Here is a 23,709-nt window from a genome sequence, read left to right as displayed (position 1 = left end):
TCCTCATGCCGCTTTCATTTTCCAAAATTGTGCTGTAGGCGGAGAAAAGCTGACCCTATAAATAGAAAATGTATGAATGAAAAATGCATTCCAGCATTAAAACGATATACAAAATAGCAGCAGTAGTATCCAGAGCAGCAGAACTTACAGAGACATTACATTAAGACAATTGGAGATTAGGGCTGAACGATTTTGAAAAAATATCTAATTGTAATTATTTTGACTGATATTGCAATTGCGATATGATTTGCGATATTAGAGGGAATGATAATTTTTACATCATTATTCTCATTTTCATTGAAAAACGTATTAAAATTATTATGGTGTGGTTTTTGCGGGGATCTGTACCAAACAAAGATGTTTTCTTAAGTCTGTAGAATATGATGTGTAGGCCAGGACATCTCTGCAGCACCACAATATTTAATTTAAAATGGTATTTTGACACATTTCACCTTTAACAAATATTGCGCCTCCTACGATTTGAAAATTGCAGTAGGCCATATTGCGATTTCGACAAAATTTCGATTAATTGTTCAGCCCTATTGGAGATTTGTGCATTATGAAAAGGTGCAGGATTATTGAACTGTAAAGCACTGTATTTTGTGTCCCTTTAAGGTCACCCAGGCGACCGGCAGCTCCGCCCCCGACATGCTGCCGGTCATCACAGGCAACCGGGACGGCTTCAACGTCCGCATCCCCCTGCCGGGAACCATGTTCGACGCGTTGCCGCGGGAGATCCAGAACGGCATGCTGCTGAGGGTTCAGCCGGTGCACTTCAACGTCGGCATCAACGAACAGCAGACGCTGGCTGAGAAGTGAGTGGGAGAGGAAGGGAGGGAGGGGAGGGATGGAGGGATGGAGGGGCAGAAAAAGACTTGCCTAGTGCAGCTTCAAGGATGGGATGAAGGTGGTGCTTTGTAAAAAGATGGATGGAATGAGAAAGGGGAGAAGAGGATGGTGATTTGGAAAAAATGGATGGATTGACAGATGGGTGGATAGATGATGGATGGATGGGAGAAGGAGACGAGTGATTTAGAAAAGAAGGATGAATGCGTGATGGATCGAGAGGAGAGGAGAGAGGAGGAAAGGATACGGGACGACAGGTTTATGGAAGAAAGAATTGATGTGTTTTTCTGTGTGTGTGTGTGTGTGTGTGTGTGTGTGTGTGTGTGCGTGTGATTCAGGTTTGGAGACACGTCCCTTCAGGAGATCATTAACTTGGAGAGTCTGGCCAGGCTGAACTCGTATTACGAACAGTTCAAAGAAGTCCTGCCTGAGGACTGTAAGTACAAAAGCGTATACAGCCAGTTTGTTACCTGCACTTCCTACTCGACTACTCTTCACACTCGGGATCAAACATACAGTGAATCATGTATCTGTCCGGGAGGGAAACTGCCTTTTTCAGTGAGATTTTGACTATTTTACCAGCCAAATCCGACTCTCAGGGTGCGTTCACCACTCACTCCACGAACTCGCCGTTTAAACTCTGGTGGCACCAGATAACGGCACCGAGACGCCTGAAAATGTGGATCTCGGTCCTCCTCCAATAGAACTGGTATAGTTTGTTAGGAGTGAGAATGTAATCCAACCGATTACAGGAAATTACCTAAAATGGAAGGGTTTATGGGTGTAAAGAGACAGATACTGACATCTGATTGCCAGCAATTCCTCATGCTTGGAAAGCCATAGACGATAAACCATAGAAGAAGAGCGCACACAAGTCCATCATGCTTAGTTAAATTTACAGGAGCTGCCAAAATCTCTAACCTGGCAGGATTTCCAAAACTCTGTCCAATAAAGGAGATACTTGTGAGTCCATGTGCTTTTGTTTACAAGCCCTGGTTTGCTTGTAATTGAACAGTGTGAACCTAAATGAACCAAATACAACAAAGTAAACTTTTCCACAGAGCTAGGTGAAGGTGTGATCGCACCCTAAGAATAGAGCAGGACATCTGTCTGTAGCAGCAGACAGCCAAGAAACTGGCAGAGTGCCTTTCCATTATTTTAGGCTCCCTATCATCTTACCCACATGCTGAGGAGTCATGTTGCTGTTGTTGCACAAACAACACACATCTGCAATAAGTATATTTTTCATCAATAAGTAAAATTATGCTAATATTCTCCTTGATTTGCATGTATTTTTGAAATTATACGATGGGCTTTCATCAGGTTGCAAAGGCTCTAGGGTCATGAAATTTTGTCAACACATAAACCATAAAAGTTTTGGTATTTTTCAATTTTCTCTACATGTTAAACTTTTAATCCAATGTACACCAATAACATTAGAGCAGAAAGTAAAGGCTTTAATTAAGAGTAAAAGATGGAATGACATTTCTATTGTTAAAACCTTTTCTGTGAGTCTTCAACAAAGCCACATTATTTATCCTCAACTTGGTTAGATGGTTAATTCCTTCCTCCCTTCCTCTTTGTGTTCTCTGCTGTCTCTCTATTCTTACCTCCCTCCTCTCCTCCCTTCCTTTTCACCTCACCTACATTTCCTATCCCCCGCCCCCCACCCTCAGGCCTGCCAAGGTCTCGTTCTCAGACCTGTCTTCCCGAGCTGCTGAGGTTTCTGGGGCAGAACGTCCACGCCAGGAAGAACAAGAACGTGGACATCCTCTGGCAGGCCGCCGAGGTACAGCGACCGCTTCGTTGTACTTAAATACCTCTCCATCTCAAGAAGTCATGTAATCTAGTTTGAGTCTTAAAACATCTGCTAATGGTGTGACTTAATTTCACTTGTTTCCATTGCAAATGATGAATTTCCCTGAATTAAGTGGGATAATCTTGATTTATTTATTCAAGAAAGTTCATGACATAAGTTAAAGCTGTCCAAGGCAAGATTTTTATTTATATCACAAAAGAGAAGAGTCAAGTCAAGTCAAGTCAATTTATTTATAAAGCACATTTAAAAACAACCAGAGTTGACCAAAGTGCTGTACAGCATGCGATTTAAAACAGCATAAAAAATATAACAGACAGACAATAATACAGAGAACAGAAGATAAAAGACGTGCATGATACACAGAACATTATAAAAGAATTCAAAGCATGTGCGATAACAGCATGTGAGTTAAAACAGCCTAAAATATAACAGACAGACAATAACCCAGTACAGAAGATAAAAAAAGATGCGCATGATACGCAAAGCAATTTTAATAAGATTCAAAGGCCAGGGAGAAAAGGTAAGTTTTTAGTCTCGCCTTAAAAGTGTCCAAAGAAGGGGCGGACCTAACAAGGAAGTGCAGGCTATTCCACAGTTTTGGGGCAGCAGCAGAAAAAGCACGGTCACCCTTTTGCTTCAACCGGGTTCGCGGGACAGTGAGAAGCATCTGGTCAGAGGATCTAAGTGACCTAGAAGTGGAATGGGGGCACAGGAGGTCAGAGATGTAAGGTGGTGCCAGTCCATTCAGGGCTTTAAAAACAAATAATAAAACTTTAAAATCAATTCTAAATTTGACTGGAAGCCAATGAAGGGAGGCCAGTATAGGTGTGATGTGGTCCCGCATACGGGTGCCAGTCAGGAGTCTAGTGGCGGTATTCTGGACTAGCTGCAGCCAGGAGAGGGAAGAGCTAGCAACTCCTGTATACAGTGAAGAGCAGAGTAGAGACATCCTGGCCTCCAAATTCATACTCACCTGCGATCTGAACATGTCTACCTTCCCTCTCTCAGATCTGTCGGCGGCTGAACGGCGTGCGTTTCACCAGCTGCAAGAGCGCTAAGGACCGCACGGCCATGTCGGTCACCCTGGAGCAATGCCTGATCCTGCAGCACGAACACGGCATGGCGCCGCAGGTCTTCACACAGGCCCTGGACTGTATGCGCAGGTAGGTGGCCCTCACTCCGCCTGAGTAAAAACGACAAAAAGAAAAACCCTGATTAAAATCAGACCTGGGCAAAAATGTTTATTCAAACTTTGTTTCACCAGGGTTTTCACATGGAGACTGACATGTCTTCTTCAAGTGAGCCCCGGTGAAGAAGTCGGCATACAAAACATTTTGACATGGAAAACATTACACTAATTAAATGTTAACTATTCAAAATATTTTCATTTACTGTCAGGGTTCTTACACCGATCTAGAAAGTCTGGAAAAGAAAAATGGATGGTGAATTAGATAATTTCCATTTCTTGAAAAGTTTGGGAAAGTATGTTATTCTGTACATATGATGACACATTTTATGAGGCTGTAAACACCAACCAAAATCTTCAAATCTGGCCAAGAAATTAAGGTCGGGGAAAATGTATGGAAGTTTGAAATGGAAGATATGCAGAAATCTTGCACCGCTTTGCCCAGGTTTGGTTTTAAAACTCATCCCATCGCCTGCTTCCTCTGTGGAGACGAGTTGATCTGGAACTGCCTCCTGCCTTCATGTTAAAGGGATACTTTAGTATTTTGAAATTCAGCTGGTTATTTTTCTTCACCAGCCTCTTGTCACATTGTGGAGAAAAGGTTCTACCTTTGTTGTTCAGCTTCCCTGTAAAGTCTTGTTAGCACTGTAAGCATTCCTGATCTGGCCTGCCTGGTTTAAATGAATAATACTAATGAAGACATTGTTGGAGAAAGCTGAGGTCAAATGTTGAAGCTTTTTCCCCCCAAATGTGACAAGCATCTAGTGAAGAAATTTACCTAACTGGAATTCAAATGTGAAGATGCCCCTAAAATCACTGTTGTATGTCACCAGCAGTAATGCTTGTTGGTCTGTCTGTCTGTCTCATGTCTGCCTGTCTGTCTGCCTGTCTGTTCCTGTCTGTCTACAACAAGTCAATGTTGTCTGTCTGTCTGCGGCTAGCTGCCCTGTCTCGTCTCGTCTGTCTGTAAATCTACAGCTAGCCTTCGCTGTTTGAGATTCTGTCTGAGTTGCTAGCCAGTTGGCAGAGAATGTTCCCTTTCTTTGTATCATCGGAGCACTTGACCCTCCACCGTCACCTTTTCTTTTTGTACATCCTCCTTCATCCCTCCCTCCGTTTTTCCTCTCCTCCATCCACTTCCCAAAGTCCTCTGACCCTGCCTGCTGCGAGGGGATAAAGAAAGGTTCAGGTCAAAGGAAGCAAGGAACTATTTTCTTAGAGTTCAGAGGGTTTCAGTGAAATGTCGACTTTTAAAGCTGGTTGCTGCCGCCTCACACTGTACTTTGGAGAGATGAGATAAAGGAATATTTGGCAAACCAGGTTGAAAAGTTGACATTTTATCGGAAAGTGCTGCTTGGTGGATTGGATGCCGACATTAGGAGTGGATGCTAACGATTCAGAAAGTCTCAAGTCATGTTCTGTGATGATTACAGATGATGAAGGAAACGTTAAACTGGTGAATTTCACCTTGCAGTTAAAAACATCAGATTTATGTAGCAGATTTAATACGACAATGTGTCCCAGAGTGCTTCACAAACATGTTAAAAACAGTTCAGGGTCAAGTAGCATAGAGCCAATAACAAACAAGATAACCGAGATCATGAACATCACACACACACACACACACACACACACACACACACACCTCCCGTCTCCTTGAATAATGGCGGGCTGTAATTAGCACAGAAAATCAAGTCACATTTTCAAAACAGATGAGTGCCCTCGCTAATTAGAGCAGAGATCCAACAGAAACATCTAGTAAAGAGGTGATATATCATGATAGAAAATAAATAATGTAATAATAATCCTGCTTTGTCATTTGTTTTTTGGACTGAGATTTTGCAGAAATGGTGGGGATTTTTTTTTTATTTTTTTTTTTAGAGTACAGGCTGGAAAGTGAGTTTTGAAAGCCAGAAATGTCAGCACCTTGTGAAGTAATCATTGAGTCTCTGGTATTGATCAACAACCCTATCAACAACACTGTGTGTGAAGCAAGCAGGCATTGCTGTACATGTACAGTGTATGGGTCCAAGTGTTTGTACCTCTGTGTGTCATATGTAGGTGTGACATGCCACTGTATGTCATTTAAACTGGACTGTTATGTGACTTCATGTTGTGAAGAGTCTGTTGTTAAACCCATGTAAAAGATGTAATAGTCTTGCTGCACTTGTGCTCAATAAAGATACACACAGTCCCACAGATCCTCGCATGACACGGTCTCTCTTCACCCCTCCTCCCCTCCTCTCCTCCTCCCCTCCCTCCCTCATTAGCTGACGCTCAGCATGAAATTCGCTTTTTGACAACTTTGCGGAGTTTGGTTTGATCTGGTTTGGAATGGGTTTGAACTGTGATGCATGCTGGGAAGAAACCTGGACGTTGGCAGATACCCCCTCCCTCCAAATGTCCCTTTCTTTACCCTTTCCTCCCTTTTGAATTGAGTCCATACTTTAGCAATACTGAGTATACAAGTTGAAATTCAATCAGGAAATCAGGAATATCCTTAAAATACTTTTGAAGTTTAGTCTGTAATTTTCCGGCACCAGGTACTCATTCTCTATGGTTAATAATCCAAGATACTGCATATTAGCTTTGTTAGCATTTATCATTGAAATAAATGGCTACTTCTAACCGCAAGCTAGCTATCTTGTTAGCATGCAGCTAGTGGTACCCATTGGTTTTAATAGGGAGCGCTAGATGTTAACAAGCCTTTTTTAGGGTAAGGGAAAGACAAATGTACACTTTTCTTTCCCTGTAATGTCACAAGTTCCTGGTGGGGAAAAACACAACAGACTGCAAATGATTTCAAAATATCAATATATTCCTTTAAGACAGCAGTTTGGATTTTAGTTCACTCTCTTCATTTGACATTAGTTAAACCAAGAGGCTCTTCCCGCCATCTTTCCCTCCATCTCTCCCTCCCTCCCTCCCTCCTTCACCCCATGTCTTAGTATATGAAACATGGAGAGCCATTGCTGTGTTTTCTTACCTTCTTTCCTTTCTCAAAGACGTATAGAACATCTTTCTTAATTTTCTCTTTTTTCTCTCTTTTTTCCTCTCTTCCTCTTCCTCTGTTTTCCTGCGTGTCGGCGTGTTTGACTTCTCACGTTTTCCGTTTGTACGACTGGCTCCCATTTGTTCGGGATTGTTTTTTTGACTTGGGTTCGTTCATGATTCATTTCCATTCGGCCGCATCTGATTTCTATTTTTTTTTCTACTTTGTTGTGACCTGAATATCATTTTTATTACTCTCATATTTTTTGGGATGTTCCTTTGTATCGCACCCATGGAAACTCCCCTCCTATCTGACCATCTTTATGGCTGTGGCTTCTTTGCCGTCGTGGTTTGTTGCTATCACTTCTTAATTTGCCATTTCATCTGTTTCCATGCATGGGTACACGCCATCTGTCTGTTTTGGCTTCGCTGCGACACACCCTGCTCTGCCTTCTCCTCCCTCCCTCTCTCTCTTCTCTCATCCCTCTCTCCCTCTCCTCGAATCTCTCTCTCCCTCCCTGCCTTTTCTTCCATCCCTTCTCCTCGCAATCTTTCTCCTTCTCTTGTTCCCTCTTATTTCCTCCTCCTTCCCTCTTTCCCTAAATTTCCTTCCCACTCCCTCTCTCCTCTCTTTGCCTCCTCCATCCCTTTCCTTCCCTCCTCTTTGCTTTTCGCCTTCCCATCTTCCCTCTTGGTTCCCTCGTTCCCTGAACCCTTCCTTTCTTTCCCACCTCCTCTCCTTCACTGTTTTCGTCCTCCTTCCATCTCCCCCTTCTCCCTCAAACCTCCTTTCCATCTCCCCTCCTCTGCGCCTTTCCTCACCTTTCCACCGACTCCTCCTTCCCTCCCTTCTACCTTCCTCCCTCCACCCTTATCCCTCTCCCTTCATCCTTTTTGCGCCCTCCTCCTCCTCCTCCTTCCATCTCCCCCTTCTCCCTCAAACCTCCTTTCCTCCTTTCCATCTCCCTGCCTTTCCTCACCTTTCCACCGACTCCTCCTTCCCTCCCTTCTACCTTCCTTCCTCCACCCTTATCTCCCTTCATCCTTTTTGCACCTCCTCTTCCCTCCTCCTCCTCCTTCTCCTCCTCCTTCCATCTCCCCCTTCTCCCTCAAACCTCCTTTCCTCCTTTCTATCTCCCCTGCCTTTCCTCACCTTTCCACCGACAACTCCTTCCCTCCCTTCTACCTTCCTCCCTCCACCCTTATCTCCCTTCATCCTTTTTGCGCCTCCTCTTCCCTCCTCCTCCTCCTTCTCCTCCTCCTTCCATCTCCCCCTTCTCCCTCAAACCTCCTTTCCTCCTTTCCATCTCCCCTGCCTTTCCTCACCTTTCCAACGACTCATCCTTCCCTCCCTTCTACCTTCCTCCCTCCACCCTTATCTCCCTTCATCCTTTTTGCACCTCCTCTTTCCTCCCTCCTCCTCCTCCTCCTCCCATCTCCCCCTTCTCCCTCAAACCTCCTTTCCATCTCCCCTCCTCTACGCCTTTCCTCACCTTTCCACCGACTCCTCCTTCCCTCCCTTCTACCTTCCTTCCTCCACCCTTATCTCCCTTCATCCTTTTTGCACCTCCTCTTCCCTCCTCCTCCTCCTTCTCCTCCTCCTTCTCCTCCTCCTTCCATCTCCCCCTTCTCCCTCAAACCTCCTTTCCTCCTTTCTATCTCCCCTGCCTTTCCTCACCTTTCCACCGACGACTCCTTCCCTCCCTTCTACCTTCCTCCCTCCACCCTTATCTCCCTTCATCCTTTTTGCGCCTCCTCTTCCCACCTCCTCCTCCTTCTCCTCCTCCTTCCATCTCCCCCTTCTCCCTCAAACCTCCTTTCCTCCTTTCCATCTCCCCTGCCTTTCCTCACCTTTCCAACGACTCATCCTTCCCTCCCTTCTACCTTCCTCCCTCCACCCTTATCTCCTTCATCCTTTTTGCGCCTTCTCTTCCCTCCTCCTCCTCCTCCGCCTCCTCCTTCCATCTCCCCCTTCTCCCTCAAACCTCCTTTCCATCTCCCCTCCTCTACGCCTTTCCTCACCTTTCCACCGACTCCTCCTTCCCTCCCTTCTACCTTCCTCCCTCCACCCTTATCCCTCTCCCTTCATCCTTTTTGCGCCCTCCTCCTCCTCCTCCTTCCATCTCCCCCTTCTCCCTCAAACCTCCTTTCCTCCTTTCCATCTCCCTGCCTTTCCTCACCTTTCCACCGACTCCTCCTTCCCTCCGTTCTACCTTCCTTCCTCCACCCTTATCTCCCTTCATCCTTTTTGCACCTCCTCTTCCCTCCCTCCTCCTCCTCCTCCCCCCCCTCCTTCCATCTCCCCCTTCTCCCTCAAACTTCCTTTCCTCCTTTCTATCTCCCCTGCCTTTCCTCACCTTTCCACCAACTCCTCCTTCCCTCCCTTCTACCTTCCTCCCTCCACCCTTATCTCCCTTCATCGTTTTTGCGCCTTCTCCACCCTCCTCCTCCTCCTCCTCCTTCCATCCCCCCCTTCTCCCTCAAACCTCCTTTCCTCCTTTCCATCTCCCCTGCCTTTCCTCACCTTTCCACCGACTCCTCCTTCCCTCCCTTCTACCTTCCTCCCTCCACCCTTATCTTCCTTCATCCTTTTTGCGCCCTCCTCTTCCCTCCCTCCTCCTCCTCCTCCTCCTCCTCCTCCTCCTCCTTCTATCTCCCCTTCTCCCTCAAACCTCCTTTCCTCCTTTCTATCTCCCCTGCCTTTCCTCACCTTTCCACCAACTCCTCCTTCCCTCCCTTCTACCTTCCTCCCTCCACCCTTATCTCCCTTCATCATCCTTTTGGCGCCTCCTCTTCCCTCCTCCTCCTCCTCCCCCCTCTCCTTCCATCTCCCCCTTCTCCCTCAAACCTCCTTTCCTCCTTTCCATCTCCCCTGCCTTTCCTCACCTTTCCACCGACTCCTCCTTCCCTCCCTTCTACCTTCCTCCCTCCACCCTTATCTCCCTTCATCCTTTTTGCGCCTCCTCTTCCCTCCCTCCTCCTCCTCCTCCTCCCCCCTCTCCTTCCATCTCCCCCTTCTCCCTCAAACCTCCTTTCCTCCTTTCCATCTCCCCTGCCTTTCCTCACCTTTCCACCGACTCCTCCTTCCCTCCCTTCTACCTTCCTCCCTCCACCCTTATCTCCCTTCATCCTTTTTGCACCTCCTCTTCCCTCCCTCCTCCTCCTCCTCCTCCTCCCATCTCCCCCTTCTCCCTCAAACCTCCTTTCCATCTCCCCTCCTCTGCGCCTTTCCTCACCTTCCCACCGACTCCTCCTTCCCTCCCTTCTACCTTCCTCCCTCCACCCTTATCCCTCTCCCTTCATCCTTTTTGCGCCCTCCTCTTCCCTCCCTCCTCCTACTCCTCCTCCTCCTCCTCCTTCCCCCCGGACTCGGCAGCATTGGGACGAGGGAGGGGGTGATCCAGAAGAACCTGAGCGGCTTGCTGCCGGTGCGCGACTTCCGCCTGGACCCCAGCCTCCTGTACTCCCTGCCCCTGCTGGCCCTCAGCCCCAACCTCCTGGTGGTGTGGATCTTCCTCAGCGTGGCGTATTTCCTGGCCAAGCTCCGCTGCAGCTGAACGGCCGTGCGCTCCACACAGCGCCACACACAACTCGGCGGGAAAACGGACAAAACATAAACGCCACACGTCCGACGAGTGTGTATACGAGAGGGGGGGGGGGGGGGATAGCCCACACGGACCCATCCCCCTCCCCACCCCCCCCCCACCCACCCCCGAGGGTGTTTCTGAAGCTGTGTGATCGTCCTGTGAGTGCGTATGTGATGCGTGCACGATAATACTGTACAGCATGTGCACACTGCCCCACCCCCCCCCTCCACTAAGGGCTGCTCACACCTACCGTCCCCCAAAAATCAAAGGCCAAGCCCCCGCCGTGGATCTTGGTTATCGTACGATGACTTGTCTCCTTGTTTTTTCCTGTTGTCAACGGTCAGCCAGCCAGGCAGGAAGGTACGGGGCTAAAGAAGTCAGGCAGCAAGCCAGCCAGTCAGCTAATCAGTCATCTCTATGTTCAAGTGTGGCGAATTTGAATATCTCCAGGTTGTGAAAAAGTGAAAAAGAGCTGGAAAGCCTGCTAGGATAAAAATCATTATTCTGTCTGAAATATGCATAAGATGACACAGTTTATGAGGCTCTAAACCCGCTGTCACTTTACATTGCGAGTCATTTCATTTGAGTAATACAGTATACAGCTATAGTGTCGTGGCCTAGCTAACAGTCATATTGCCCATCCACTGTCAGCATGCATCTGTTGAACACTGACCAAAACCTTCAGATACAGTCAAGAAGTTAAGGTCTGGAAAAGGTGGTTTATGTCGATAGAATAATAAGTGCAAGCCAAAACCAATCTGATGGGGCTTGACGACTGAAAGATACTGGTGTCACTGGACTTTTTGCACGTCACACGCTCTCGATTGACAGCCCCCACCCCCCCCCCCACCACCAATGGACAGCCACCTCTCTAGCCCCGCCTTCTATGCTCTCCTGACCAATGGATTTTAACCAAAAAGGTGGCGTTAAGGTCTACATGTGCAGTGTGTTACTGTCACCGGTGTGACTTGTGACTTGTGCTGTCAGCGAGTTTCCTGCCTTACTCCTTATATACACCCTGTGTTTCACCGACAACGATATCGATATTGTGAAATACAAAGTGACAGTTTGTATATTTGTGAAACTTAGAGCAGAAGTTAACGTCTCAGTTGTGAATATGTATAAATAAGCAGATGACATATATTGTGTTTTCAGGAAAGGGGTTATTATTAAGAGGTAGAGTATTATAATGGATGAAATTTATATCTTAAGCTTTGCACGAAAGGATCGGCTCGTTTCGTTTGTGCTCTTTGTTTTAGCTTGCTTGATCTGTTCATGTCTTCCACGTGCGACTGCACTTACCTAACAAGCTAGAGTGAAGAGGAAAAAAGCTTTTGTTTGGTGCCAAAATCAAGCCAACGTGTTTTGGTTTATATTTGCTACTTTTTCAGGCCGTATCTGCTTATATTTCTTTAGGTCTTCCTGCTTTTATAGACAGTAGGGGGAGGCACTTTGCTTCTACTTCAGCCAATGCACTTTCCAGCAGATCTGGGTCAGTTATTACTGGAGCTTCTCACTGACTGTGTTTACATGCAGCCTGATATATCCATGACAAGTAGGGTTGTAAAATTAACAAAACCCTGCCCTTTACGTGGGAATTTTAGAGAAAGTTTGGAATCTGGAAATTTGATACTGCCAATTTTATTTTGGAACATGAATATAGCTCTAATTCATTTCATGTATACCCGTATTTCACAATATGTCTATAGAGTTAGGGATACATTGATAAGAACTGAAGTTTTTGAACATTATATTCTGCATATTACCCGCATTTACAACCCTTTAGCAGGACTTGTTCACTCTGATTTTAAATGAGCTGATCTCATATAAACACATCAACCGGACTAAAATAATTAAACCCGGCCCAGTCGAATGAAAACGTTGTGATTCTCTCATGCGTATAAACAGCTAATCCATTGATCACCTTTGCAGTCGGGTTGGGTAGATAAGGCAGTTGCAGGCTTCATGTAAAAGCGTTGACGCTCCTCCCACTTTATTCTCTTAACAAAGTTACAAAGTGCTGTAAAATAAAAGGAGAAAAGCAAACATTAAGCTCAAAGGAACCCAGAGGCCACATTAGACTCCCAACAAATTACTACAATGCTGCTGCTGCTATAACATGAGATCAAAAACAAATTAAATGCAAGTTTACAAGTTTCGTTGATTAAGATTTTTTCATTTTAAATGGTGTCTCAGAAGAATTGCTATTGTTCTATCCTCAGGCAGTTGTTATAAAGTTTAGGAGCCCTGATCATAGTTTTCATCACATGTGGAGTCGTTGCAGTGGATTAGCTGTTTATACAGTATGTCTGAAAAAAAAACATAATTTTTTAATCATTTTTAAGTTCCAGATGCCTTGAGGCTATAGAGGTTGTTTTAATCCTGTTGAGGTGTAATTTACCGTATGAGTTCAGTTCATTTGTAATAGCAGTAATACTGTATGTTTAATGTTAGTGCTGTAACACTTTCAGCCGCTGAGTTTGGAGAAGAGGCTTTCATCTGTCTTGAAGGCAGGATGGGGAAAGGTTGGCACTTCCCGGACAGTTTAATTGGTCCCAGTGTGCCAGACCAGATGAGTCGATCTCTGAAAAGCCTCTGAACCCACTCAAAGCAGTAATTCAGCCCGTGTCTGCTCGCCGTCTCTCTTGCCAATGCAGTGAAGATTAGCTCTGTCTCGCCAATTGACAAAGTTCAATCTTTGTGTGTTTTTTTTAGGATGCAATTTCTAATTGGCTGATTTTGGAATGTATGATGGTAGGATATTCAGGGGAAACATGTTTGATTATGCAGTGTGGTACTGTAGGTTCTGCACACTTTAGAGCATTTATCAATGATCAATATCTGTTTACATTTACTCAGACGTTGACTTTGTAGTGACAAATCGTTGTAACTAGATACATAAAGGCCGACCCGGACAGTTATATATTAGCTTTATAGAGATGAGTCTTGTAGATTGAAGGATGAATTTTGTTTGATGAAGAATGTGGCTCGCCCACAGTGTTTGCAGTTAAGTTGTAGGAGAAATGAATGAGGAATGTATACATGCTTGTGCCAAAATGCTTCAGTCAGGTTTCTATGTGGTGAATCCAGTTTTGGAGGATCTCTCTTTCCAAAGAGATTAGGCCAGGATGGATTTCATGTCCTTGTCTGAATCCAGTCTGCTTCCACAGTGATGTATGTGCTCTAGAAATGAGGGATACACTACAAAAAAATGATTGATCATTTAATCCAGTATTGAGTCTTAAAATTCTTTCTTTGCTCTTAAAATGATAGAAAATCTGCCAATGTGGGGCGATAATTCACTTTTTTTTAACTTGTTTTCAAGTGACAGTATTGTGAAATAAGCCAAAGTTATCTCACCCCGATGGTTTCCCTTGTTTTAGGAAAAAAAGATGTTAAGACTACTAGATTAAATAATTTCTGAAGATGAACACACTATAAATACACAGGGAAATAATGACATATAATATATATATATAGACAATTTTGCTTCTTTGCACTTTCCTTAGAGCTTCCTAGAGAGCGGGGTCATTTTGTGCAGCTGCAGCCATTTGCACCCACTGTCCTTTCATGTATGGTTTTATTTGTGTTGTAAACAATAATTTAAAAACAATGTGATAAGGCCGAGCCACCGTCAGCATTAATCATGTTGAACACTGATCAAAATCTTCAAATCCAGCCACAAAATGAAAGGACAAATCCACCCTGAAACACTTTAACACTGTTAAAAAAACAGCTATTGGTGATGTACTGTGCATTTCTGGGTCCATTTTGTACTTATTCCTGTGGATAACTGGTCAGTTGTAGATGATGTGGTGTGATACTGAGATATTTCCAGCAGCTACAAATCACAAATCAGACAAGTTTGATATCAGAAAATGTTTCAGCATCTAAAACATCAGTGGTAAACATCGGGTTTTGGTGTCAAAGAGTGACGGCTTCTTTCTAGAGCCGCCTTTTTGCACCAAGAGACGTTCAGCAATCATACAGGGAGAAATCCCTCGTAGAAGAAGAAGAGAGACCAATTTCTCCACCCACAGGAGCAGGAGAGAGACCAGAATGCAATGCAGCAGAGAGACAGGTTGTGTTTATAACCAACAGCTGAATGATCACACTTTCAAGCTATTTATGTGTCCATTCATTTACCTTTTAATTGAAAGAAACAAACTTCTCTGGGTGTTGTTGAAAGGCATTCTGGGAAATGTAGGAAATCACTAACTGAAGTAGAAGTAGAGGAGGCAGGTTGAGGGAAAGTGGATGCACCAAAAAAGTAAATTACAACACTTCATCACAAAATAACTGCTGGGATGAATTGAACATCACAGATTCATTTCTAACAGTGTGAGAGGATCTGAGGGTGGATTTTTCCTTTAAGGTCTGGAGACAGTATGACACTTGGAAATGGAAAATGTGTTAGAGCCCTTTTAGAGTTCACCTTTAGATATAAGAAATCAAGTCAAGAGGCCCTCAGTTTGCATCGGAAACCCGCGTTTCCAGAATCGATATATTTTTGCCGGCGTCTGTGAAGCTAAATGAAAGCGTCAGTCGTGTCCCAGGAGCACAGAGGCTCCGGCTCATTTAGATCGACCCAGTAAGGAAATGGATCACACCGAAATAGCCTCCTTAGGGAGTCACCATGCTGTCTGTTTGACCTCTAAACATACATACACACACACACACACACACACACACACACACACCACACTAATGATTCCTACGGTCAAACATAAAGTCACCCATTTAGTAAAGGGCAAAAACAAATATAATATCCTTCCATATTTTGAGATTAATTTGATGATACATATTTTTGCAGTGCTTCTTCTTGGCTACTTGCAGGATTTATTGGTCAGTATTTATATAGCATAACCTTTGTTTGATCTTTGTTGTAAATATTGAGATTTGATTTTGTATTAGGAATATCCTGTTCCTGTTTAGATCTACCTCTGTGAGACAGAAGTTATGCTTTTAACTTTATTTTGACTTTATTTTACTTGATTTGACAGGGGAAAATTGCAGTTAACGGGGACTGGTATGTTTATTTATAATATGTAACGTGGCTTTAGCGCCACCTGCTGTTGTAAAACGGTACAAACAAAACCACTGAGCAGCAGTGATGTGAGTAAATGGGATTTATTCTCTGTCACATGGTCAAAATGCTCTATTGTTTCACAAATAAATCCACTTGGGGTGAGATTTTTCAATTTATGATACACTTGCCATTAATTACTGATATTATACTAGTAATTAAGAACTTAAGAACTAATTATACTTATACTAGTAATTACACTCAAGTGCTTCCCAAAAGATTTATCAAGCCTCATCATGAAAAGAGAAATACCAGATCCCAGTGTTGCCAGTTTGATTTTTCTTTGAATATTTTTTTTTATAAAGGCATATTCCTAAGAATCAAAATGGATCAAAGAATATATTTGTATCGCTGTACATAAATTATATTTAAATGCTTGTATGCCCTAAATGCTAATGTTTGCTAATTTTTTGTCTTAAATTATTCAAAAGCAGAGAATATATCTATATAATGTGATTATGCTTGTGCCATAATTGCCATGCTGTCGTCACTTTATATCATAGCAGGTGTGATTTCAGCTAACTGTGTCTGTGTGATCTCACTGTAATATACATACAGTATTTATATATACTTTTATTTTATCACAACTGTGAACATGTGACTGTTAACTGTTAATGTGATAAATTCCAATTAACTAATAACCCATTAACACAGTCACAATGTGCAGTTAATAGCATAATAATCCTGTTTACATAATACATTTCCCATTAATGTAATCAATTACCATTAATGTAATTACTTTTTCCTGTCAACATCATAATTACTACATTATTGTGTTTTATCCCATTACTGACAAGGCTGAAATTTTTAGTTTCCAAAAATGTAATAATATAATAATCTAATCTAATCTAACGACAGTCAAAATCGTCACTCATTCACAAATGTTGTTATTAATTATGGTGCTGCATCTGAAAAAAATTATAAATATGTATGGATTAGTCTTTTGTGATCGTTACAAACGGCTTACATTTTAAAAAATGTCAATCTTCTTGTTAATGTAATGAAACCCAAAAGAGTGAGAATTATTATGTTTACAGAAAAAAAAAGTTATTTCCTTAATGGTAACATTTATTATGCCAGTGGGAAGTGTATTTTATTAACAGGATTATTACACTATTTGCTGCAAATTGTTATTTTGTTAATGGTTTATTACGTTAATGAGAAGTTAATACATAACAGTTGTAACATGGAGGGAAGTTGCCCTTACTGCTGACCAGGACAATGGGTTTCAGGGATTAAAGTAAGAGAAAACCAATAAGTCGTCAATATTGTTACAGTGACTATTTCCTTGCAGGTTTTGATAATCTGAGAACGCTGGTTTGTACAGAAAGTGAGTTTAGGAAAAGTCACAGAAAGCCGAGATATTTCAATTCTAAAATTCAAAGTAGATTTCTAGCGTTGAAGGGGAAGTTCCTCAAACAGATCCCAGGTCAGCATCCAGGGGGCGACGTCCTTTTCCCATGAGGTCGACGTGACAACTCGACATGTGATCCTGTTCAGACTTTGGTAATCAATACTTCTCCTCTGACAGTCCCAAACGATGGAGCTCTATCCATGCCCGTGTCCCGCGCTACATGTTGCACTAAATGTACCACAGACCCAAGAAAACCTACAATCAGTGTGTCTTAAAAGCCAATCTCCTGTTACAATAAATGTTTTCTGTTTCCACATGCAGAATATAAACATGTTGAAAAGATAATTTAGTCTTTTTTTTTTATGTGTTTGTCATCAACAAACTGCATCCGCGTCTCTGCAAGTCTGTTGTTGGATTTCTGGAAACACAAAATTTCTCTTTTCACTTTTGTCCTCAATGCTGTAAGGTGCTTTGGATAAACACGTCCACCACATTGTTTACTGTATGTCAAGATGCACAAAAACAGCATTGTCAGATTTGTGATATTATCCAGCAGGTATCAGAAGTTAGGGATCTGTACATCATCCGTCCATCCATCCATCCATCCATCCATCCATCCATCTGGCCTTCCATCTGTTGAAGTGTATTATTGGTTTTATATGTTTGTAATCAGCAGTGCTTTTTTCTGTGACTGTTGTGTCCTGCAATTTGTTCTTCATTCAGTTTAAAGGGGCAGTCAGTAATTTATTACTTTTATTGGCAAAATTAAGAATAGGCATTGCAACGACATTGATAGACCTGATCTCCTCCTACACAAGTCTATGGTACAGCCCCATTTTCCACCCCTCCCGTCCCCTTGAGGTACGGTGGCCCGGAATTGACATAAACAATAAAGTCACATTTTCACAATAGAGAGGAGTAAGCTAGCTCATCCAAGAGAGATCCAACAGAAACATCCTCTCGCTTTTATTCACTTTCGTAGCTGAAATTTCTCGTGACGGGGGAGTTTGTGTTCTCAAAACGGAGTCGGAAAGTGAGTTTTGAAAGCCAGAAATCTCCACACCTGGTGAAGTAATCATTAAGTCAAACAACCAAGGTGCAGGAGGAGCACACACCGTAATTCTTCATATTGCTGGTTTCATTTTTCTGTGTTCTGGCCATTTTCCCTTTCATCAGAGCCATGCTGACACGTTTCGGTCTGATTTTGGCAGCCTTCCTCAAAGCTTCACGCTTTCATGTTTGCCTCCCCTGCCCTAGTTTTCCTTTAGGGGAATTGTTTGACAGTGATCGGTTTGAGTTAGCTAAAGTTAGGAGAAGTGCAATTGATTATTTTTCTTTGTGGATGAATTGCTGAATAACTGGTATTGATCAACAAAACCTATCAACCCCCATAGGTCATTTTCTGCTATGGGGCAGTAAAAATCTTACTTTTTGCTTCTTTAACACCGTCATTTCTTTTTTTTTTGTTGCTCTCATTCTGTCTGTGAATGCCCCCTCCTCCCCTCTTCTTCCTCCTCTTCCTCCTCTTCCTCCTCTCCTCTCTCCCCAGCGAGGGCTGCCGGCGCGAAAACACCATGAAGAACGTCGGCTGTCGAAAGTACGCGTTTAACTCGCTGCAGCTCAAGGCCTTCCCCAAACACTACCGGCCGCCCGACGGGACCTACGGCAAAGTCGAAACCTGATTGGACCAGGCGGGGAATGCCGCGATGCTATTGGACAGCGCGGCTTACCGTGTTTTTTGGGGAAGGTCACGATCTGATTGGGTGAAATTTGATACTGTGTTCTGACAGGCTGCAGTTTGATTTGGACAAATCGACTAGTCTGAGCATCATTTGACCCTCGTGTTGCCTGGTTACTGTATCTAGGGGATACCAAGAGTAAAACAGACCAGTGGCTGTTTCAGGATTTTTTGAGATAGACTGATATTGCACCTACTTGAAGATGCCCTCAAATTCATATTTCTGCCACCTTACTGTGCTTTGACATACTGTCTTAGTTGCTCATGTCATATTATGCATATCCATATGCTGAATACAGTAATGTTTTCCCTTTTTAGTAGAAGTGTGATGCACTTTCAGATGGTTTTCAGTGTAAAAACGCTCCTGAAATGGAAGGTTACTGGCTCGAGTGACAGATACGACTGATATGCTATCTTTAAAAATGTATGCCATGTTCTACAGTTATGTCAGAAACTAATGAAGTGCTTTACAGACAGAATGAAAGTCAGTGAGAAAACCGTTCAAGTCAGACATGAATAAAAAAACAGAGCTTCAAATGAATGAAACAAGCGTGTACAGCAGCAATAAAATAGGTTTAAAAAAGACAAACTAAAACCCATCTTATGGTTTGGGGAGAACCCTGTTTTTACATCACATGTCGGACAATTTGTGTCTATGCATTTAGGTTTTCTTTTAGAGAGACCTCACATCAGATATTAAAGGTATAGTCAACACATTAAAGGATAAGGCCGGTGTTTTTTATTGCATTGCTTACCATCAACAAATCCTATGAAAATAACAAAATCAACAATGCGTTTGCTCTACTCCCGTTACTTTCTGACTTCCCACGTACCGTTTTTAGCCGTCAACCCGGAAGTCATTGGCTCCAGTTGTAAGCTAAAAACCTTTAAATACAGCAAATAAAGACATAGTTTCAATTTTAAAAATCGCTAACTGTGACCACGAAAAGTCAGGCTGTTGTAGTTATTACCAAATCGAATTCAAATGGGAACAAATTCTTCATTACGCCGGGGACTATTTTCAGTGCTACGGAACTACTTTCCTGAGATCGCAAAGTGTTTACAGCCGGCTTACTAAGTTGTTTGAGGAAAAAGTCGGCTGGCCCGGTGCATCGCGATGATGAAATATGTTGCCAGAGCAGCAGCATGGCTCTGTGACGTGTTTTTAATCATTTTTTAATACAATGGAGTTCTATGGCTGCTGGGACATGGCTGCATTGGGCACCGGCTACATGGACGAGACTTGTTGGCAAAACAAAATGATTGCTGATTGTGTTATTTTCATAGGATTTGTTGACGGTAAGCAATGCATAAAAAAACACCGGCCTTATCCTTTAAGGGCAGGAAAAAAATGGTTTCTACATTTGAGTAGTTTCTTTCCACAATGAGACGTCTGTCTTTTGAAACAAGTGGCACCTTTACAAACTGAGACCTCTATATTTTAGAAATATTGAATGATGAGAGATGGAGATACAGAGTGTTGGAAATCTGCTCTTCATTTATCCTTCAGTCTTCCTTAAAATGGCTTGTTAGTTTTGGAAGTGGCTACCATGGCCACTTGTTGGGAGACTGTCGTTGGACCAGAAGAGTCGTTTTCAATCCTCTGTGTCAGCAATCATCCTGCTGAAGTGTCCTTGAGCATGACGCTGAATCCCTACAAGCTGCAGGGCTGCTGCTCTGTAGCTGAGCCTGACCTTTGACCTCCATGTGGAGGGTGGAGGAGGGGGAGGAGGAGGGGGGGCAAAGAGAAGAGAATTGTCTATGGTGATCAATAAGCATTACAGCAGATTTAGGGAAAGGGGAGGAGAACTTAAGAAACTTTTATTTTCCTAATGTGACAAGTGTCTGGAGAAGAAAAATCTGAAAAAAGCCCAACTGAAATTCAAAATGTCACATTATCCCTCTAAAGGCATAAACTGTAAGAATCGTCCCCAACTGAGCTGCTCTGCAAAAATATTGAAAGAAGTTTTGAACGTGTAGTTTCAAATAAACTTTACTGACTCCCAGTGGGGAAATTGGATCATTGCAGCAGCAAAGAATGAGACATAAATAAACTTGCAATAAAAAAAAAATATGAAAGATGGGAGTGTCTTCATAATGTGAATAAAGAGTTCACAGTGCGCGACTCTTTATTGCAGCGTGTGTCCACCGTCATTTTATCAATGTCTATAATGTCATGCTCTTTCTATGCAATTTGGTTTCACTGCTTGTGATTTAGACCACTTGGTATTGTCACACACTGTCATTTTCAAGATTAGGGCTGGGTATTGGAAAAACGATACCTTCACTGTATTAGTGCAGTATCGAGTTTTAGCATCAGAGTTGATTTTAAGGCATCAAAAGGTTCAAAAAGTTGGATTCATACAATGAGAAAACTTTTTTTTTTCTTATTTATGGTTATTTTTGTGAGGGGGAATCAATTGGTCCTGGCCTGATTTCTAAGTAAAAAAGCAGATGACGTGCAAATGTTACACAGAAAACATCAAATAATTAAATATGCTTTCAATCAAAAAAAAGACTGGTATCCAGAACGTATTGTTTCAGAACCGGTATTGTCACTGAAAACTTTCCGGTAATACCCAGCTCTACTTGACAAAGTCCTGCTGAGAAAAACTGTTATGGAAAGAAACTTCCTTCGCTGAGGGCAGAGACACAGTTTTTTTTTTTTAATTATTATTATTCTTCAGCTCTAAGATGCTCTGAAACACAGGCGACTTGTAATATTTTCTCTCTCTCTTCCTTCTGTATAAAACTACCCAGAATGTATACATTTATCTGTAATGATGTATTTGTACCACACGGGGGAGGTATTACTCCTTCGCTTCCAATGAAGTCCTTACACTGTGCTCCTGGTACCACCGCACTGTAACATCAGACAGAAACACAAAATACAGCAACAAGTGCTTTTGACCCATCGCAAAATCACTCTTCCTACATGGAATACAAATGAAAGTTGAAAGTCCCGGATTTGTGTGCGTTTATGCATGTGTGTGTGTGTGTGTGTGTGTGTGGGGACATCTGCTTTCATCAACATCATCACCTGTGACTTCAGTCAGACTCACTGCTAATGGCAATCCTGCAAACGACATAAAAAATACATTATTGCTGTATCTACAGGTTTTATTTTGCATCCATGTACTTTCTACACCGTCAATATTTAGTTCAATTAGAGTTTTAATTGGGTTTGTATTGCTTTCTATCGATCTGTTCTCAGACACACGGGAAGAGGATATCTGTGAAGGTTTTCATGTCGCTGTAAATTATACTTCTCATCACTATCAGATGCTGAAATAAATGCAAAAATGGGCTAATGTTTGTTTTTAATGTGTGTTCTTTTGAAAAGGGAGGATTTTCAAATTCATACAGGGCCACAAAGTTGCATAATGTTGTTATTGTAGTACAGAAAAAAGCCCAAAACCTACTTATAATATGTAAGGACTTACGCAAGTAGCTCACTATGGGGGGATTTTGTTTCTTTCACTCTGTGTCATCTATAAATAATAAATGCTGTATGTAAGCCATGTAAGCAGTAGAACGGCATGTAAGCCATCAGGCTCAGTTCCAACATACTGACAGTCATGAGCTTCTTCCCTCTTAGAATGCAAAGATATTTGTGTGCCGTGTTTGTTTGGGACAGCAGACATTTGTGCCACTTTTCAACACAACATAGGCTACTGGGGCTCATTCATAAAACTTACCGGCAGGTTTAGCGTGACGTTAGGGGCAGATACCGTCGCGGTAGGGCGTTTGCTACGGAAGGCCGCGTTACAAAATACGCACTTATTGTTGTCAATGGCTGCAGGAAACGTTACGCTTGGTTCAATGTGGGAGCGATGACGCAGGGAACAGGCCAGCAACAGTGAAAAGTGGCAGCAGCAACACCTACTGCACGTCATGCTGCCTGAAGACACAGAGCAACAGAAAGCTTTGCTGTGTGTAGAGTGACATGTTTCTGTCTCCTGTATGTCCTCCACTGCCCCCATGCACGAATTCTACAGATTCTACTTATTTCATGCTCCAGCACATAATAACCCACAAAACAAAACAATGCAACAAATTGTTGACATGGAAGATTAGATGTGCTCCACATTTCCCTTCCTGGCTGGGGCGATCATGGCCCTCACTTCTCCTCCAGGCAGCTACAGCTGGTTAAACTTAAAGACATCATTGAACCAGTTGGTCTTTGAATTTCATCAACTGTCAACAGGCCGTGAGAACACTGCTGCATTCACTATAAGTTTACATGATGAAATAAATACAGTCAACATCCTTCTCTGTGTATATTATAGGCTCTTTATAGAGCTTAGAGAATTTCATGCCCCAGATTATTCCATTTTTATTTTCAACAGCCTCAATATATGGATAGTTGTTCCAGTGATTTACATATACAAGTAATGTATAATTTACTTTTTATATACTGATCAGAATTTGATGAAATGTCAGGGAATGATGTGTGTCATTGCTCCGTTATGACATTTTTAAAATGACACGATTGGCCTGAGGGGGAAGCTACAATGTTTGCTTAATTGTCTGTATGTCACACACAATATCTCCAACACTGCTGATCTGATTTTGACAAAACTTGAGGAAATGATGCATCTCACTGCTGCATTCCAGCTTTCAAAATTACACACTGACTGGCCCAAGGGTAAATACAATAACAGGTCAAAACAAGGTGACATATTTGTTAAATTACTTAATTTATTACTTAATTTATGACCGTCATTGACTTTTATCGGCGACCAGTAGCAATTGCAACAACATTGATAGAACTTAACTCCTCCCCTACAGGTCTCCAGATCAGGCTCCACCCCTCCGCCCCGGAGCTACGGTGGCCTGAACTTGACAGAAACAAAGTCACATTTTCACAACCGAGATGAGTAAGCTAGCTAATTTGGACAGAGATCCAACAGAAACACGTAATGACAAGGTAATATATCACCATGCAAAATACTGGAATAATAATGCTGCTTTGTCATTGGTTTATTTGGCTTGAGAACAAGGCTTTTTAGCCCTCGTAGCTGAAATGTCATGCGATGTAGCACCGTCCTCCATTGTTGAGCAGATGAAATTTGGAGTAGTTGGGAAGAGGAGATTAGGAG

At 42.8% G+C, this 23,709-nt stretch overlaps 1 protein-coding gene across 1 annotated transcript in view; it reads left to right on the top strand.

Annotated features, from left to right (window-relative positions):
* Window positions 1–20,306, top strand: part of LOC139668089 (inositol polyphosphate-4-phosphatase type I A-like) — a 60,543-nt gene extending 40,237 nt beyond the window's left edge. Inside the window, exons 22-26 of the mRNA XM_071547556.1 lie at window positions 616–815; window positions 1,185–1,282; window positions 2,523–2,635; window positions 3,674–3,828; window positions 18,419–20,306. Of these exons, the coding sequence (XP_071403657.1) occupies window positions 616–815; window positions 1,185–1,282; window positions 2,523–2,635; window positions 3,674–3,828; window positions 18,419–18,551 (699 nt within the window). The 3' untranslated portion in view covers window positions 18,552–20,306. The remainder of the gene's footprint in view (window positions 1–615; window positions 816–1,184; window positions 1,283–2,522; window positions 2,636–3,673; window positions 3,829–18,418) is intronic.
* The last annotated feature ends 3,403 nt before the right edge of the window (window positions 20,307–23,709 follow it).

Source organism: Centroberyx affinis, unplaced genomic scaffold (genome assembly GCF_046629955.1).
Source record: "Centroberyx affinis isolate AG114_WGS23_722 - 3 ecotype Tasmania unplaced genomic scaffold, CSIRO-AGI_Caff_v1 ptg000271l_1, whole genome shotgun sequence".
Taxonomy (NCBI): domain Eukaryota; kingdom Metazoa; phylum Chordata; class Actinopteri; order Beryciformes; family Berycidae; genus Centroberyx; species Centroberyx affinis.
This window is presented reverse-complemented; position numbering and strand designations above follow the sequence as displayed.